We start from the raw sequence: 19,125 nt of genomic DNA on the forward strand, positions 1-19,125 counted from the left end.
CAACAGATACATGCAAATAGCTTTTTGCCCTCCCAACACACAGCTCAGTGTTCCAAGCATGAAACCGTAACATCTGATCAGCAAGAAATGAACACACTGAGCACAAAAATCTGGGCTTCAAAATTTGAAATTAATACTTTACTGCTTTCAGGAAACCATAAATAAAGCTGAGTACCAGGGTTTCAAGCTCTGCCCTTTACTGTGTACTTCAGTGCTTTGGTTGAAAGTTTGCTTTTACTTCTCCCATCTATTTGCAAGACACATGGGAATCAGTAGGCTCCGTCACACACTCTGCAATTTTTATTCCATCTTGGCTGTAAAGCGTTTGAAAGCATATTTTATGTGAATATATTTCTTTACAATGAAAACTCCTGCTCTGCAGGGAGTTGCACTGATCGGGAGCTTCTCAAGGCATTAATGTCTCTGAATACAAAGGACTTCAGCCCTAGCAGTGCTGCTAAGGCAGTGATTGAATTTGTAAAGGATTAAAAAGCAGTACCTTCCTTCAACTTCATAACTGTGCTTTCTGAGACAAGCATTTGTATGTTCTTTGTTTGGAACAAATCCAACAGTGGTAAAACATTCCAACTTGCTGACAAGCTAATACTGAAAGGTTGTTCTCCCCTAGCTCTCTGGAGGACTTCAAACTGGCCTTAACACCTCTTTACTGCATGAGAAAGGTCTTAATCATGGACCGTTGGCCATCTGCTTGGCAAAGAGCCTGGGCATCTTTCAAGTTACCTTACTCAGGCGTCCTAAAACTCTTTTCACCCGGGTGAGAAACAGTTTTATCCTGCTTTCCCTGGCACCACTAATGACTTCAGACCAGTCTCTGTGGTCCATCACAGACCTACCATCACAACGCTGGGCTGGCAGAACAACCTCCAGGCAGATTTTTACGTCCTCTCTTAGTGTGAAGAATGTTTGAAAGAAAACCTATTTTATGAAATTTTCTTCTCTGAAAAGTGGAGGGGTTGGATTTTGGCTTTTACCTACATTGAAACCACATTTATAGGAAGAGACAAATGTAAAGATCACTTTATCTTCAAGACAGAAGAACAAGATTTTTCCTTCTGCTGAATCAAGCTCAGTTGCCAAAATGAGTGAGAAGGCCTCATGCATTATAAAAGGAAATAGTTCTTTATCGATAGTTACTTCCCTGACATGCTTTTCTGGGTGAAACTTCTTAATGGAATAGCAAAAAATTGCACTCTGCTGGGCAGGTGTGTCAGGACACACAACAGCACTTTTTAGAGAGACACAAAAGGACAGAGTACTTATTATGCAAGCTTTGGATAATGCTTTGTGAATGTTTGAGCTTACTTCACCCATTGTTGTCCTCTCATTTCAGAGTTCCACTGATCATTTCTGTCTTACAGAAAGGACGTAGATTTTTAAAACTTCGCAGGCAGGTCATAAATTTAAATCAGCAGTACAATAATTCAATAATCTCTTGCAAATGAAGGATCTTCTGAGCTTAGAGAGGTTAATTTACCATTATCACTTACTCATAATTCATTATTATGAGTGGTTACAGGTATAATGTCATAGAGCATGTTCATTTCTTCTTGTCTTGATACAAATGCCATATGGATTTCAGCAGCTAGCTCTTTGAGCCCTCCTTGGCTCAACATTTGATAAAGAGCCAGTAATCTTTCTGCCAGTTCTCTTGTGCAGACTCTGTTGTGTAATAGCATACAAATATTTCTCTTGAACATCTCTCAAAATGTCACCTTTTACCTTTTACAGAAGCAGATTTTCATTATTTGTGTGTTTAAAAGTTACATCCTGTATGAAATTTTTACTTTTATTGTATTAATGTAGCCCCAGCATTATCCCACTTTGTGGATACCACTGTTGTCTGCTAATAAATTTCTGCACATCTAGACCAGATGTTGAATAACTTCAGTGTCTCCCTTCTGCAATGTAGGTGGCTGATAGGTTTCATATTATTTTATAAAGAGCCCCAATTGAGCAGTAAATACACTTTCAGCTGATGACTGTACAGTGCACCAGCCTGATCTGAAAGAGCAGGGCCTAGTGGGGTCTCTGTGCATGCAGCGGCTGCTTTCTGCAGCAGGACCATTGCAGGATCAGGCCCTTGGGCTGCCCAGATGCGCAGCACTAAGACGCAGGTGTAAGAAACAGCAAGTCTTGTGGCACTGCAAAACTACACCTACAAAGTTCTGTAGACCCATATTAATTCCTGGTACAGTTACACAACCAACCGTAACACCTTGTACTTGTAGCTGCCAGTTTTCTATTTCCCCCCTTTCATGTATCTGTACATTATACAGACTTGACTCTGAATATGGAAAATAACCTTTGCTTTGAAGACTCTGGTGTTGATTCTTCAACTCCAACTGGAATTGCAGACTTTTATCTCTCAAACATTTCAAACCTTTATGATTATATTAAAACTTCACTGACGCAAAGACCCACAGAAAGCAGCTGTTTCTGTCTTGAAGTTCCCAAAATTATCATGTTTGGGTAGCATCAAACCCACTTACTCTGTTCCGACAAAGGACTAGAGGGATTGTACCCAAGGGTAGGTCTGTCAACTACTTACTCGTAAAAATTCAGGTTCGAAACACCTGCTCTAGATTTTTTTGTTTGCTTTAGCTTTTTGCTGCTTTATTTGCAAGTTGTTTTTAAACAATATACATTTGTTTTCCTTTTAAAGTACATATTATTTCATTTACCAGATGATTTATTACTTTCCAGTATAGCACAGGTGATGTCTTGGATGGTGCTTTTTACATAGAAACCCATACATACTTTTTAATTATTTCAGTAGTACCCTTTATAGTTGTACACTGTTGGAAAAACACCTATTGTTAATCAAAGCATGCGGCAGGTAAGAATGAAACTGATAGCTTACTCCCTCCATTCCTTCTGCTCCAAAAGGTGCTGGCAAGTGTTTATGGTTACATAGGACCTATTTAAATACTGACCAAGGTCACCATGCTTTATTGTTTGGTTTTGTGGGGGGGTTTAACATTATATATATATGTGCATTTTCACTACCAGTGTGACAAACAGTAGAATGAGCTACAGCACTAGTTTCTTGTCACTATTTCATTGCCATATTGTGAAAGCAGTAAACTTTAGAAAGACTTTCCTGAAGATACAAAATCTTTTTGTTAAAGTATGCTTGAAATACGGGAATCATCCTAGGCCTGAATTAGGCCCAATTCATGAATTCCCACCTCATCCCCATTTCACACACTGGTTAAATGCAGAATGAACGCACGGGCTGCAGTGGCGTTCCCAAGGATCAAATGAGATCACAATCGAATCCACTTTGTCTCATCTTTTCATCTGAAGAATTTCCATCTCCTCTCTAAAAAGCCCCCAAAGCTTTAGTAGTCTGAAAAAAAAAACCCACTACCAAAGCATTGTGCTCAAACCCTTGAAGTAACAAAAGAGGGAGAAAAAGAGCAGCAGTTCACCACAGATGCTATTGACTGAAACCATTTAAATACCATCTGAAATGTCACTGACATTTATAGCCACAGTTCTTTTGGGGAAAAAAAAAGAAAAAAGAAATTACACATGTTGACAAGTAAATAACATGAGATTGCTGATCTTGGCAGCTGTCATCTAGACATGCCAATAAATTATTCATATCAGCTTGTTTTATTGTCTTGCCCCTTACAAATGGCACAGCACAGGTCAAAACAGAGACACATTCAGAAATAATGAGTCGTGTTATCAGAACTTTTCCACTGGAAGGGACAGGGCCATGTACAGACATGAGGTTCAGGGTCAGCCCTGGGGCTGGGGCACCCCTCGGATCTCACACAGGGATCTTTGCCTGGTTCCACTCTTTCCATTCTCAGTAATGGGGCTCAAACCCCACAGTTGCTTCCTCCATCCTGCCTGGTGTTAGCTGCACAGGAGTGGGACCTTTCAGAGCCTTGTTCACTGCCAAGCACTCTTCTAAGGTGTCCTGGGTTCAGCAGTAGCAGTCATTTTTTCTCCTTCTTAGTATCTGGTGCAGTGCTGTGGTTTTGACTTTCAGCCTGGGAACAGCGCTGGTAACACCGATGTTTTTAGTTGGTGCTCAGTAATGTTCACTCTGACCAATGACTTTCTGAGTTTCATGCTCTGCCAGCGAGGAGGGGAAGCCGGGAGGAAGCAGAGACAGGACACCTGACCCATATTCCATACCACAGCACGTCATGCCCACTATGTAAGGTGGGGGCAGTTACCCAGAAGGGTTAGATCACTGCTCAATTGGGCTGGGTATCGATCGGCAGGTGGTGAGAGGTTGTATTCTCTTCCCTTGTTATTTCCCTTATCACTATTATTATTGGTGGCAGCAGCAGTGATTTGTGTTATACCTTAGTTACTGGGCTGTTCTTATCTCAACCCGTGGGAGTTACATTCTTTCAGTTCTCCTCACCATCCCTCTGAGAGCTGGGGGGAGGAAAGGGGGGAGTGAGAGAGAGACTGCATGGCTGACTGAGTTTAAACCACGACATAGGGGAAGTAAAAAACACAACTACAGTTGCTATTACACCTCTACCTATGAAGAAACATCTTCTCTCCCTGTGACAATATCCTCAGGACCGACACAGTAGTGGCGACAAGCTGGTTAAGCATACTAGGCTCCCCAAGATCCTTAGGCACCTGGCTGTCCCTCAGTAGCAAGAAGGTAGAGCTGAAGGGTGGACGGTGACACAGACTATGCACTAGGCAGGAGCATCCTGCAGCTTGTGGGCATCTACGTGCATTTTACAACCCAATGTCACAGAGCAGCAGCAAATATAGGAAAAAACAACCCACATGAAATCCTCATGGCAAAAAAAGCAGAGGAAGCACATAGTTTTAAGATCACTTAGATGTCTCCAAGATTTAACAAGCCCACCAAAGAGCACTAAAATAATAAACCATGACCTGCTGAAACCAAACCCTTGCAAGAGATGAAAGTGCTTATTATATTTCTATTACCAATACCAAATGCTTTGCTGACAATGTATTGATCTTCAGTCACACTTTTAAGAAATTTATTACATCATTTCATAAAGATTAGACAAGTTCAAGTAATAAAGTATTATGTATTTCTCTAAAAAGCCAGAAAATTTCCCTGCTTATAAGGAAATATATATCAGCTGTGGCAAATATTGAAATCATACTTTATAAGTATTTTAGTGTTTGAAGTCTTACCACTACATGAAATATAGGTAATTTTTCTTCTTTAAGATCAATAAAGGGTCTGTTTTCAAAATGACTTCATATTGATTGAAGGGTCAAAAATGCCCCAGGTATTGATTGTCTGCATATAATCATGTTTTGCTCAGTAAGTTAACCTCGTCTACAAGTGAAATGAAAAGAGATCCACTATATCACTTAAGCAAAATATATTCATTGTATTTGAAAAATTGCTTCCATCGGTCACCAGTGTCTCACTGACAGTGGGTTTGCTTTCCCTTTTTCTTTCTTTTTTTTAAACCTCAGGAAGTAGATTTACATCGAGTGAACAGCCAGGACAAGCTTGGCCTTACTGTATGTTACAGAACGGATGATGAAGATGACATGGGTATTTATGTGAGTGAGGTAAGATTGAGCTGATTTCCATAAGATACAATTTGTCTTTTAAATTGCAGTGTTGGACATTTAAGACATTCATCCTCTGTTTGTACCATGTGTGAAAAGCAGTCAGAATGCAGTAATTGGAAGAAATCTAATTATTTTTCCTTTCCTTCAAATGGAGTGAAATCCTGCATCCACTGAGCCAGACTTCGTTCTGTTAGCATTTAGTGTTCATTTTTCCCCTAACACAGTCTCAGCATTCAGTTTCAGATGATGTTTTCAAAATATTTTGAAAACATATATATTCCCCCTTTAATTTTTATTCTCTATCCCAGAAACAACATAAAATAAAGAAGAAAATCACCATCCCACACTTCTATTTGCAAAGATTTGGGGTGCTTTTGTCTCTTTCTGCTCTCTTTCATGCAATAAGTAGCATTTTATACATAATCTTTTTAGCATGCAGATCCATTTCAAATTAGTAACAGCAATTTGGGGGAAGAAACTCATAACTGAATCTAAAATCTGCCATTAAAATGCATCACTTAAGATATAATCCTTCCTGCTCTGTATGCAAAAAGTGGTTCTAATCAGATCACTGTGTTGTAAAGCAAAAAGTTACATTATGAGGTAACTCAGTATCCTGCAAACATGATAAACCTACATTCTCTGAAGACACATATCAGAAAGAAATGGGTTTGACTTCATCATTTTAACTGGCATTTCACTTTGTCTGACACAAGCAAGAGTAAGTCCTATAATCACTAAGCGGGACATAACACTATAGATATAGCAGCAGCAACAGACACACTAGCTTACAGTATCAGTTCTATTACCAATACTAGGTTTACAACAGGAAGTAAATACTGAGTTCTCAAACCTCCAAAGCACTCACAGCTCTCTTTATTTTGTAGATTGATCCCAACAGTATTGCTGCAAAAGACGGTCGACTCCGAGAAGGGGATCGCATTATTCAGGTACATGTGTAAATGGCTGGAATCTGCTAACACACTGCAACCTGTGGCAATGTCTTTATTTCAGCATAATTTCTACAAATTACTCCCTTCTGACTGGTATTCATGCTTTTAATTTTATGAGGGTATTTCCCTTTCCTCTGCCATATCCCAGTCAGACTTTGATAGTCCTGGCCAGCACTAACAGGGATGTTAGTACTTGCTCAGGAGGCAGAATGCCCAGTTCTGTATGCAGGCATGAATTGCCTTCCAAGTGCAACAATCCTACACCACAGGGGCTTTGTCAGAAGTCTGCATAGACACTAACATGAGTAGAGGTCCACATCCCATCCAATCTCTGGCAGCAGCACACACAACCTCAACCTCACCTGTCCCACACTAGGATGCTCCTGTTCCTTCCCACCTACCAGACCTGCTGTTACGATTCTGCTCCTTGTCTAACTGTGCTTCTCCAGTTTCTCTCCTTGTAACAAGGCTCTGCACATCACATGCAGACAACAACACTTAATGTGCTGGAGATGTGAACATAGTGTGTGCCTGGCTCACACAGCACTGTGATCTGTCCAGCCATGCTGCTCTGTAGAACCATCACAACAGCATTTAAGTATCCTTATGAAAAGATTATTGTGTTGCTCTTTTCTTTAAAGATCAATGGCATAGAGGTACAGAACCGAGAAGAAGCAGTGGCACTTCTCACCAGTGAAGAGAGCAAGAATATCTCCTTGCTTGTTGCAAGACCAGAACTTCAGGTACTGTAGGAACTACAAAAAAAAACCCTCTCTTGAGTCTTCATCAAAAGATTTGCTGTTTTGTAGAAAGCAGTTCTTTTGAAGAATTTTCATCGACTTAAATCTACCAAATCTACCCAAAACCATATTACACAGTTTGACTGGACATATACATGGTCTAAAATAATGGAATTCAGCAGTCATGGTACTTATGTCTGTATTTTCAAGTTCAATTTATAAGGTCTTTGGTGATTTATATATGCTGCAATGCTATTACAAACATCAGTGCAAGGTATTATGGATGGTTTCAAGCCATGGCTTTGAAGAACATACTGAACTCTTAATTCCTATAACTATTGATTATCCATTCATTAAAACACCTATTATTTAGCCGTTTATACACCATCTCTTAATGTAGTTAAATACTGTCAAGAAGCATCCTCAGCTGTAATAAAAGGTTGAACCAGATCCCTTTGTAGAGCAGGAATTAGCACAACAAAGATGTTGAACAAACAGCCATGAGCACTGTTCTTTGATCTGTCTCTGCTGCTCCTGCTGGGAGAGCAACCCTTGCCAATACACCTGGAGACACAGGATCAGGCTCATGGCTATCCTGTCAGTCTGGATGTTTCTGATCTTCCCCTTGGGGATGACTGAAGCTGGGAGTAAAGAAGTCTCACAGACCCCTAGCCAGCATTTTTCCCTCTGGCCCTTGATGCCACCTCCCACATGGTGTGTTCAGGCTTTGGGCCCGGGAGTATTTCTATACATTCTAATCAAGTCATGCACAAACCAGAACAGCCCCAACTCTTAGAATTATTTCCATGGATGAAAAGGCTGGGTTTGTTTTATATCTGTTGAAGATAAAATCATGCTGCTGGAGATGATGTGGCTGTGGGGGGAGGTAGGACAGTCAGTACCCGCACTTAGCACAGGAGATGTGTGCTCCTTCTCAGGAAATGGCAGCACTGTCACAGGGAGGAATCCCCTGAGATTTCTCAATCACTTTCCACAAAGAAGGAATGTAATTTAAGTCAGTCTTCATTCTTTTGACAACATTTGGCTTGGTTTTTCCCTCCCTTTTCACATAGCTGGATGAAGGATGGATGGATGATGACAGAAATGATTTTCTGGATGACTTGCACATGGACATGTTAGAGGAACAGCACCACCAGGCAATGCAATTTACTGCCAGCATGCTCCAGCAGGTACTGCCACTCTGTTGTGTAGTGGTGTCAGAATTTCACATTGCACTCTATATTCCAGCACTGAACTTGACTGAATACACTTAGTGTCTCAAATGACGATCAAGGCAAAAGGGCTTTCTATAAAATCATGATATTACATGACTGCCCCAAACCTCTTGGGGATCTTGGGGACCAAAAGGTTTTAAAATGTTACCTTTTTTTTAGTTTTGCCTCTAACAGCAATGGTCACAGTTAGAAATCCACCGTTCTGTCTGTGGTCACTGACAGTATAAGCTACGTGTACAGTAGATAGAGCAGTCAGAGAGCTAACTTATAAAATCCCCTATCTGATCGGCATGCACATACTGAAAACACCCTGCCTCCTGAAACCTTAAAATCCAAATAGAGGACTCAAGCAAATGACTCAAGTAAGCTCCAGGTATGGGGAGTAAGGCAAAGAAGAAGGTTTTACATAGCAAAGTTTATATACAGGGACACAGATATGGGCTTCTATTTCCCATCGTTCTGCCACAATTCATGCAATCATAAAAGTTCATTAATAGTTTTTCTGGTTTTGGCTAGAGTTTTCTAAAACTATATCCTCTGTGGCATCTGCGTGTTTTCAAGAGCCATATTCTCTTGGCACTGCAGTAAACTGGATACTTTTGTGCTTCTAAGTGGGAGAAGAAACATTTTGGAAATATGACTTCTACCACCGTTGCTATATAACTGCTGAAAAGCAGACCTCAGGTTCTTCCGAAAAGGACATCCACAGCAGGCTGTGGGTTTGGTCACCCTTTCTAAAAGTTCTTAATAGTATTCTTGCCACACAAGTAAGAGCAAAAATGCAGAAAGTGTAACAAAGATTAAGAAAATGATTGAAAAATAAACACCCTGAAACATTTCATGTCCTTGCAATAATTTCTCTGTCTTTTCATTTTTGCTGTTAGAAGAAGCATGAGGAGGATGGAGGTACCACAGATACAGCCACTATTTTATCTAACCAGCACGAGAAAGACAGCGGTGTGGGGCGCACAGATGACAGCACTCGTAACGATGAGAGCTCTGAGCAGGAGAACAACGCAGATGATCACACCACCTCCTCCAACACTTTAGGGAGCCAGAAGAAGCTGATGTACAGTCATGACACCCTGGGAAGTGGCGATATGCAGTTCAGCAACGAGTCATTTATCTCGGCTGACTGCACAGACGTCGACTTCCTTGGCATCCCTGTGGATGAATGTGAGCGATTCCGGGAACTGCTGGAACTGAAGTGCCAGGTGAAGTCTGCCAACCCTTACAGCCTGTATTACCATAACAGCACTCTGGATATGAGCAAAAGCGACCAAGAAAGTGTTGACAGAGAGCTGGAGATGCTGAACGAGGAGCTGCGCAATATTGAGCTGGAGTGCCTGAATATTGTGAGAGCTCATAAAATGCAGCAGCTGAAGGATCAGTACCGGGAGCCCTGGATGTTACATAACAGCGGGTTCCGCAACTATAACACAAGCATCGATGTTCGCAGGCACGAGCTCTCAGACATTACGGAGCTCCCTGAGAAGTCTGACAAGGATAGCTCGAGTGCCTATAACACAGGCGAAAGCTGCCGCAGCACACCACTCACACTGGAGATCTCCCCTGACAATTCGCTGCGCAGAACTGCAGAAGGCATTAACTGTCAAGGTAATGAGGGGGCAGTGGCATATAATGTCTCCCAAAAGAATTTATTTGCTAGCTCAGAAAGTCATGAATCCAGCACCGGTAAATGCCATGCCTCTGTGAAAGATCCCGACCTTGGCAAGCAGCTGGAAAACAAGGAGAGAAAAGCCAGTGATGGAAGCAAAAGCCCTACTCACAGTCAGAAACCTTCTAGTTCTTATGTCTCCCCATACCATCACTCACCATATAAGCATGCTCATATTCCTGCCCACGCACAGCATTATCAGAGCTACATGCAGTTGATCCAACAGAAATCAGCAGTGGAGTATGCACAGAGCCAAATGAGTCTGGTGAGTATGTGCAAAGACTTTAACTCAAGCCAGAGTGAACCAAGGATGGAGTGGAAAGTGAAGGTCAGAAGCGATGGGACCCGCTACATTACAAAGAGGCCAGTGAGGGACAGGCTGCTGAGAGAACGTGCCATAAAGATTAAGGAGGAGCGCAGTGGTATGACCACCGATGATGATGCCATAAGTGAAATGAAGATGGGCCGTTACTGGAGCAAGGAGGAGCGGAAGCAGCATTTAGTGAAAGCAAAGGAGCAGAGGAAGAGGCGCGAGTTTATGATTCAGAGCAGGTTAGATTGCTTAAAGGAACAGCAAGGTGCAGAGGAAAAGAAAGAGATGAATATCATTGAACTGAGCCACAAAAAAATGATGAAGAAGAGAAATAAAAAAATATTTGACAATTGGATGACAATCCAGGAACTGCTAACCCATGGCACTAAGTCACCAGACGGCACACGGGTGTACAATTCCTTCCTGTCAGTGACTACTGTATAATCACCATTGCTAAGTTATGTACATAAAACACTACCATTGGGGTAGAAATCAATGCCTCGTTCAATGTGGCAAGAGTTTTGTATATAAGATACAGTCATCGAGTTTATAGTTCAAATACTGAACTCTACAACTGTGGGTGCCAGGCTCTCCATTATAAAGTGGAGAGGAAGCTTGCCCATGTCCATCAACGGCAATATTAGCAGTGCTTTTTGGAATACTGATTGTACTTTTTTACTTGTTACCTTTTACATGAAGTGTTTAAATATCAGAAATGTATTAACCATACTTACACAGGTAATTTGCTTAGACTATATTCATATTAAAAGGTACCCATGCTTTTCTTTACCTAAAAGTTTGCAAAAAACCCACAGGGGCAACTGCACATACGTCTTTTTTGTGAAACCATATTTTGTGCTATTCTTTTGCTGTTGTTCACTTCTACACAGAGTGCTGTTTATCAATATTTAGCTGATGGTTTAAACTCAGAATTAGAGTCATTCTCTTGTAATATTTAACATTTATCAAACAGCAGTTTTTAGAGTTATGCTCAACATTTAAACAGTTTTCTTTTTAAGGTTTCTGAAGACAGTCTATAGGTTTCATCTGAAAAGCCTGATGCAGAGGACACTATCCTGCAGCTTTAAAGGAGTTTAAAGCATGTTTGCAAATGTTGCAACCTGTTGAAAAGATGTGCATGTACAGCTCACTTGTTTCTATAAGACAGTGTGGAATTTGAAAAGCCCATGGTAGTAACTGTTTGCTTTATAGATTTGAATGTATTGAATTATAAAAGCAGTTCCATGAAATCATCATTAGCTATAAATGTTAACAAGTAAAATTAAGTAAAATAAATTATTGTTTTGTATTTCAAATTAGTTTAAATTCTTTTGACTCCCCTCTGGTTTCACCACATAAGAGTGTTCTTTCCTCAGGCGTAGCTCCTGTGCTGCAGAAATGCCTGGACAGCTTCCCAGAAACAAACCTGATGGAATACTCTGCATCGTGGCTTTGCGGGGAATTTGGATTGAGGTTTTCTAGAGGGAAGGAGGGATGGAAGCAAGAGGCAAGAGAGAAGTACAAGGAATATCAAAAGTAGAATCAAGCAATGTGTATCTTCAACTCACGAGGCATTTAAGATGACTTGTGAGAAAGAAATGAGACTTCTGCTCTCCTGTTCTGCTTTGGTTTGTGGTATTTAAAACCCACCTAAAAACTACTACCCAAAAGTATATTTTCAGCCCTATAAATTGCCGGTGCCCCTTGAAATCTGGCACTCCTGTCAATAAGCCTCTGTAAATTTATCTTCAGATTATATTTTCCTTTGGGATAAAGTACTGATCCTAGTATAGTCTATGAAAGATTTTATGTTGACTTTGCTAGAGCCAGGATTTCACCTGACATGCTACCAGCCATTATCATCACGAGGGATACAGTAGGAAAAACACATGATTTTCACAGCACTCTGACTCTTCAACCTAAGACACTTGCTGTCTGTGGCTTAAATCTGCTTTACTCTCAGTTCATGTTCTGTTCATCCCAATTGCAGGTGTGAGAGCCACTGCCAAATACTGTGTCTCCTAAAGTTCAGATGCACAGGCACAGCTATTAGTGTGGAATCACAGTCAGGCATGAACAGACAGTTAAGCCATCTTTCGTCTACCTGGAAATACTAGAGTAAGATTTTAAATGCTCTAAGGAGAAAGAATTATCATCAAGGTGCTCCTCACAAAAACAGGCTGCTTTGGAATAACTTCACAGGTAATGTTTCCTTTAGGCATCAGTTCTTAAGTGCCAAGCTTTGCATGCATGTGTGTAACAGCAGAAACGTATTTGGGAACTCAAGTGTAATGTACAGAAATTACACCAAAGCATCAACAGTACACAGTTCACATTCTTTAACATGTTGAAATAAAATTATTGGCTAAGAATTATTCTCACACCTTTGAGTTGTTCCTCACTAAACATTTGTTGTTATTTTGGTCAGTTAAGAATCACCCCTCTCCTGATGATTTATTAACTGACAGCAGTTCATAGAATCTATCAGTTTTCCTGGAAATCTGGACAAAAGCCTTGCAAACTGCAGCTTTTCCTTTCCCATTCTCAGGTACCTTATCAGACACTCTTTTTCATCAGAGTACTTAATGTGGTGTTGTAAAAGGAGGTTTGGGGTCTTTCTTTTGCTTTCAAGGGAACATTGGAAATTACCATAATGTTAGTCCAAAGCTGACCTCATTACAGTGAAATAAATCAGACCAGAAAGCAGCCTTTGATGCCTGAGAGGAAATATTTCATCCAACAGCTTTTCTGAAGATTGCATTGTAGTACATACCCCAGTGATTAAAAGGTAACAACTGAAATTATTCTAGTTGCCTACAGGACATCGTATTCAAGAAATCTCCATGCAACAGTGGAGACTGCATCTCCAGTCTTACAACAGGCTTTAGCTGAAACCCAGTACTCTCCACCAAGTGCTGCACAGCCCTGTAAAGCAACAGAGCCATCCTCACAGCCTGGGCACAGGGGCCTGACTTTTCAAGGTGCTGACTCAGTGTGCTGGATTGTCCTTGGCTGGACACTCAACTTCAATCCCAATTACTTAGGTTCCTGCAGGGTTCAGCACTGGCAGATGTGCTCTTTCCATGAGGAGGGCCCATTCTAAGTGTTGTTTGAAGGGAAGGAGCAAAACGGAGTGTTGCTCACCTGAAAGTATATATCTTTTCCATCCTTCTCCTGTTCCCATCCTCCTCAGCCACTTGACTGAGTGTAATCTCAGACTTGGCTGATAACTGATCTCCAAATAGTCTGTACACAGGGAGACATCCTAAATCTTAAATACACAAAATGGGAACAAGCAATTGCCAAGCAGCCTGAGATGTTTTACCAGAGCCTTACAAGCTCCCAGAGGCTCTCACACAGCCGTTATTCACTCCTACTACCCCACAGCCCAACTCCACCTTTGCTGTGGTAGCAGCATGACACTGTTACAGACCAACACCCCAGTCCCCATCCTTGACCAACACATACCCCCCTTCAGCAAACTAGAGATGTCACCAGGATGCCCTGTATACCGGCTGGTGCAGAATTTTGCCTCATTCTTTGCAATGAAAATAGGCACTGTGTCAAACTGGGGTCAGGTTCCGTAAGCTGCAGAATGGCTCCCAGATGGAAGATCTATAAAAACGTAAAATACTTACTTGCAAATAAGGTTTCAGTCAGCATGGAATCACCCAGTGTAGATGTGCGCTGAAATGGGAAAGCCCTGAACCAAACCTAACAGCATTGTTTTGTAAATTAAAAGAAGAGAACTTGCACAGTAGGGATGGCAAATAGAATGAGGTAAGACGACATATTGCCCAGGGACTGCTGGTTGAGAACTCATTAGGATTAGAAACTGAAAGTATGTAAATTAACCAAATATAATTATCTGCTAGTGGCCTTTGCAAATAGGTTACAGGATACTTGTTAGCAGAATTGCTCGGATGCCTGGGAGCCATACAGAGCAAGCCATGAGCCATTTAAACTCCTCTTTTTGTTTCATTTTCAATTGGGTTTAAAGCAGTTGTTGTATTAAGGATTTATTGGAACATAAACTAATTAGAGAGAAAGCTCAAAAAAACAAAAGAAAGGCCAAAACTGTCACAGCAGATATTGTACCTCCAGCCCAAGGCCCCTGCATTTATTAGATGTAAATTCTTTAATGTGACAAAATAGCAAAGGTTCTGCTTGGGATTTCATCCCAGCAGCTTCATTTCTCCATCAGAAGAGCTTCCAGACAGAGTTAATCTGGAAGGGAGGTGGCTGTCTTGGGCGAGTACAGCTCCTCAGCTACACAGGCTTTGTGAAGATGTGCTCACTGTTCAAATGCAAACGTGCAGAATTAATGTCCCTTTTCTCTCACTGTCTGTCATGACACAACGTAGTACCAGATTCAGGGCTTCTGTGGGGAAATCTCTCTCCCAGTTCATGTCATTGGAAACATGACTGGACACTGGAGAACCTGACAGTAGTCATGGCAGTGGTATATTATACATTAAAAAAAGTAAGGGGGGGTACACATAAGGTTTAGCTGGGCTGATTCCACACTCAAGCATGAGGGCTTTAATACACAGGCCTGACTCAAAGCCCACTTATGTGATCTGAAAGACACCAAGTAATCTCAGAGGGTTTGAAAACAGGCTATTAACTTACATAGTTAATTATCCTAAACTATTAGTGAAGGGTATGAAGAGAAGGGCCATCACAGCTTCGTATCCCAGAGCACAACTTGCGTTTCTGCTGCTGCCCACACCTCCCACATACCAGCTAATGGCCACTTAAAAAATATTAATCATCCTACTAATATAGTACCACCCCAAGCTGTGCCCTGCTCCAGGAGATCTGTGTTAGAGCTCATATTACAAAATAAATGGTGCAACTATTCTTGTTGCAGGACTGATCATAAACCAGGCTCCCAAGTTAGCAGGCACTGCTTACAAGTGTTCCTGTGTCAAGCCCTCCTCTCAGCTGTGTCCCAAACCTTCTTGCTGGAATCCTAAAATGCCCTGAGCACTAGAAATAGCCTGATTTCTGGAGCACTAGAAATAGCCTGATTTCTGTAGCACAAAAACATGCAATGGCCCGCTCTGAAAACTAGGTAGAAAACAAAACCAAAATGAATTTAAAAGCTAAATGTCTACTCTACTGGATGCAATCTATCTCTTTGAAAATTGGGAATCAAAGCTTCATCTGAGTTCTGTTACCAAAATCAACATCACGGATCTAACAGCATAATTGCAATGTTCTTTACTGAGCAAGTCCAAAATGGGAACAAAGTTCTACTAGTTTCCTACGGAAAACTGTCCTCTTCTGAGGCACAGAATGTTTCTTAGAGGAGATTTTATCAGATCAATTAATAATGAAAATAATGACTTGGTAACAATGCTCTAATTAGGGGCTTAATTTACACAAATATAATGCCAATATTAGAAAATCAGGGTAACTCCACTGAAGTCAAAATGAAACTCTGGGCTGACAATCTCACCTTTTCTTTCTATATAAAATCAAAGTGATTTTTAAAAGATAACTAAATTTCTCCAGTCTTCTTCTAGCACCTCTATGAAAAACCAAGTCAAAGCAAGCCCGAACAGCCCATGCCCATCTCTCCTAGCAGATGATGTTGCCCTTATGTAATGGCTTTCTCACACCCTGCTCCCATCTCTCCCTTTACTGGGAAAAATGAGTCAGCGAAGTCAGAAAGGGACCTGAAAGAACAATCCCTGCAGGTTTGCAGTTGGGTCTGGGCCCACCTGTGACTCGGGATCAATTACATATGCAGGATATCACATACTAACATGCACACCAAAAAAACACCCTGGCCAAGTCTGGCTCTGCTTCTATGTTTTGATTTTGTGTTTAGTCCTTAAGGACCTAGTCCATCTCACACGTGATATGATAACCACAAAATATTTAAATTATAAATCTGCTGTGTTGGGACTAGAAAAATCCCCAAAGGCCTGGAAATGCCTTCATTTCCACAACATAAAAATATTTAATGGCTTGCTCTGAAACCCAGGTAGGAGACTCTGTTATAAAATACAAGCCTAAAGAATGGCACTTGCCCAGAAACATGGGGTTGAAATCCAAATGCTGACAAATCCTAAACTGCAAAAGTGCAAAGGGGCATGGTAGCTTGGCTGGCTGGGTCATGGACTGCTCTGTCTGGCCAGGAGAGAACACGTGGTTTGTCCTTTCACATAAGTTTGCAGGGAGGAACTTTAAAGGTAATTTCTTTGACAATCCGTCCTTTTTATGTTAAGCAACTGCAGGACCATGCAACAGGGAGCCCCATTAACTGAGAGAAAGAACTTCTCTGTAAAAGTGAACTTTTGTTGACCTTCTCTCAAAGAAAATACTTTATCATACTGGAGTGGAGGCCTCCCAGGTGTCATGGCGAGGCTCGGACCAGGCGGGATTCCATTGTCCCTATTAGGAGAGCAAGCTTTGATTTTCGATAATCCATCCTTCAGCTTAGCTGGGCTTTGTTAGCTTAGAATGTCATAAACAAAGACTCCCCAAAAGGCAAATCCAGCTATAATTGTTTAATAAAAGTAAATCAAAAGGCTCTAAATTGAAAGCACCCCAGCTTTGACAAATTTCTGCTTAGCTCCAGTTAAATGCAAGCATCCAACATTTACTAGTCCACAGGGCTGGAGGCAGCAGCCAAAATAAAAGCAGTAATAATTTCCACGAGCAGCACAACTAGGTTACATCATAAGGTCCAGCAAGCACAGATGCCAAATGTAACAAAAAACAAAGCCAATTTTACAGAGCTATTCCAGAAAATGCTCCTCTGCTCTAGTGCACTTGAAATCTGATTCAAAGAAACTCCAGACTTCTGTTCACAAACTGAACTCAAGGCAGAGGTAAGCACTACATGAGTGTTCAATAATGAACTCATAAAGCCTTTTTTAGTTCTATTTCAAAGCCATCAGAAACTATCTCTAGTAAGGAAAGACTGACCCTTCCTATATTCCTTCATTTATTCTTTCTGGAAGTCTTTGTAGGCATCTCTGCCCATCTGTACTACAGAATAATTGAGGCTGGAAGATCCGGAGATCTTCTAGCCCCATCCACTGCTCCAACATGACACTGTCAAGGATTACTAAACATGAGATAAAGAAAGCTGCAATCTGTGACACCTTAAGACAAAGCCCAAAGGCACAATGAAACAGGCACTAAAGGGGGCATTAATAGTTTCAACACAGGCTCTAGCTCTCTTCGCCACAAGCATTTTCTGCCAGACACTACAGTGTATCCTTCATGTCGTAGTCATGCCAGGCTTTTCGTTAAGCACTCTTTGTACCAGCTTTCCTAATGCAGACAATGGCAGCGCCTCAGGTTTTAGAAAGGTGACGTGAACGGCCCTTCAGCTGTGGGACAAGGCGGTGCCTGTATTACCAGAGTCCTTTGGGTCCCAGGACCCAGGTAAGCAGCATGGTGGCACCATCCCTGTCCCCATAGGTGACCCCAGGCACCCCACAGCTGGTCACTGTGTCCAGGACTGGGAACCAGGCTTTCGCATCTTGCTGCAGAACTGTTGTACCACAGCCCTGAATGTGGTCAGGCAAGAGGAGAAGCAGCGTGCAAGGCTCACACTTGACACACAAGACTTGGCAGATGGTTTTCTATTTATCCTATTAAAATATCTGCACTGGAAGCAGCAGACACACCACACGCCCAGAGGACAGAGTAGGTTACACACCTTCAGGTGTGCACACAACAGTATTGTTCTTTTGAATTATTCAGGCTGGGGGAAAAATCACATTATTAAGAAAAAGTAATAACCATCATACAAGACATCTGTGTGTATTTGTGAGTCACATGTGCACCAACTCTTCTCTGTCCTGAGTCCCAGTACAGTTTCCAAGTCCTTTGTCTAAGCATAAACAGCACCAGTCGTCCCTCTCCACAACAGAAGCTTCGCTTGACTTTATGGGAGCAAACCTTGCTGAAGAAAAGTAGCTTCACTCATGAGCATTAATAGCTTATATATCAAACACCCACAAATGAGAAACAAAACCAAAGCTAGAAAACCCTTTCACCATGTTTTACAGCACTGTAGCATCTGTCGTTTTCAAAACTAAGTGAGAATAAATGTGGCAATTTCAGTTGCCTGCGTGTGGCTGTTGATGAGTGCAGAGAAATATTTCCAAATTAAATGGATGAACATCCATGTGGCTAAAGTAGTACAAATAGGACCAGGCACAGCTGGTACTTTGTCTCCTAACATGGAGATTAGTGTCATCAGCCAGGGTACACAAGCCCAAAATGCAGTAATTCTGCTAAATAACAAGTGCCTGCCAAAGGGCTTGTGTATTCCCAGCACAGCTTTAAACTTCAAGTCATCACCAACATCTGAGGCAACAAGGTGGCCTTAAAAATGCATTTCAGACTTTCATCCTCTCCACTGTAGGAGGAGGAAACCTGCTTCCAACTCAGGTTACCCATGTGCCAACCCACAAGCAGTAGCAAGGCACCCAGCAAAGTACTTCACAATATTCTCCTTTTTCCTTTAACTATGCCAGCAACCCCTCAAACATCTCTCACCTCTCTTGTCACTTTCCTGGTTGATCAGTTCAGGCAGCAAAACTCGTTTGTTAAAACAAACCGGAACACAACTTACACGTACAAGGTCAGTGACCAAGCACATCACTTATCC

General features: G+C 41.5%; 1 protein-coding gene across 2 annotated transcripts in view; it reads left to right on the forward strand.

Annotated features, from left to right (window-relative positions):
• The window catches only part of PDZRN3 (PDZ domain containing ring finger 3), a 143,187-nt gene extending 131,387 nt beyond the window's left edge, over positions 1–11,800 (forward strand). For both annotated transcript variants that reach the window (XM_065687847.1, XM_065687848.1), the window contains 5 exons: positions 5,464–5,562; positions 6,453–6,515; positions 7,160–7,261; positions 8,332–8,448; positions 9,378–11,800. In XM_065687847.1, the coding sequence (XP_065543919.1) occupies positions 5,464–5,562; positions 6,453–6,515; positions 7,160–7,261; positions 8,332–8,448; positions 9,378–10,928 (1,932 nt within the window). In that variant the 3' untranslated portion in view covers positions 10,929–11,800. The remainder of the gene's footprint in view (positions 1–5,463; positions 5,563–6,452; positions 6,516–7,159; positions 7,262–8,331; positions 8,449–9,377) is intronic.
• Positions 11,801–19,125: the final 7,325 nt, after the last annotated feature.

Source organism: Lathamus discolor, chromosome 7 (genome assembly GCF_037157495.1).
Source record: "Lathamus discolor isolate bLatDis1 chromosome 7, bLatDis1.hap1, whole genome shotgun sequence".
Taxonomy (NCBI): domain Eukaryota; kingdom Metazoa; phylum Chordata; class Aves; order Psittaciformes; family Psittacidae; genus Lathamus; species Lathamus discolor.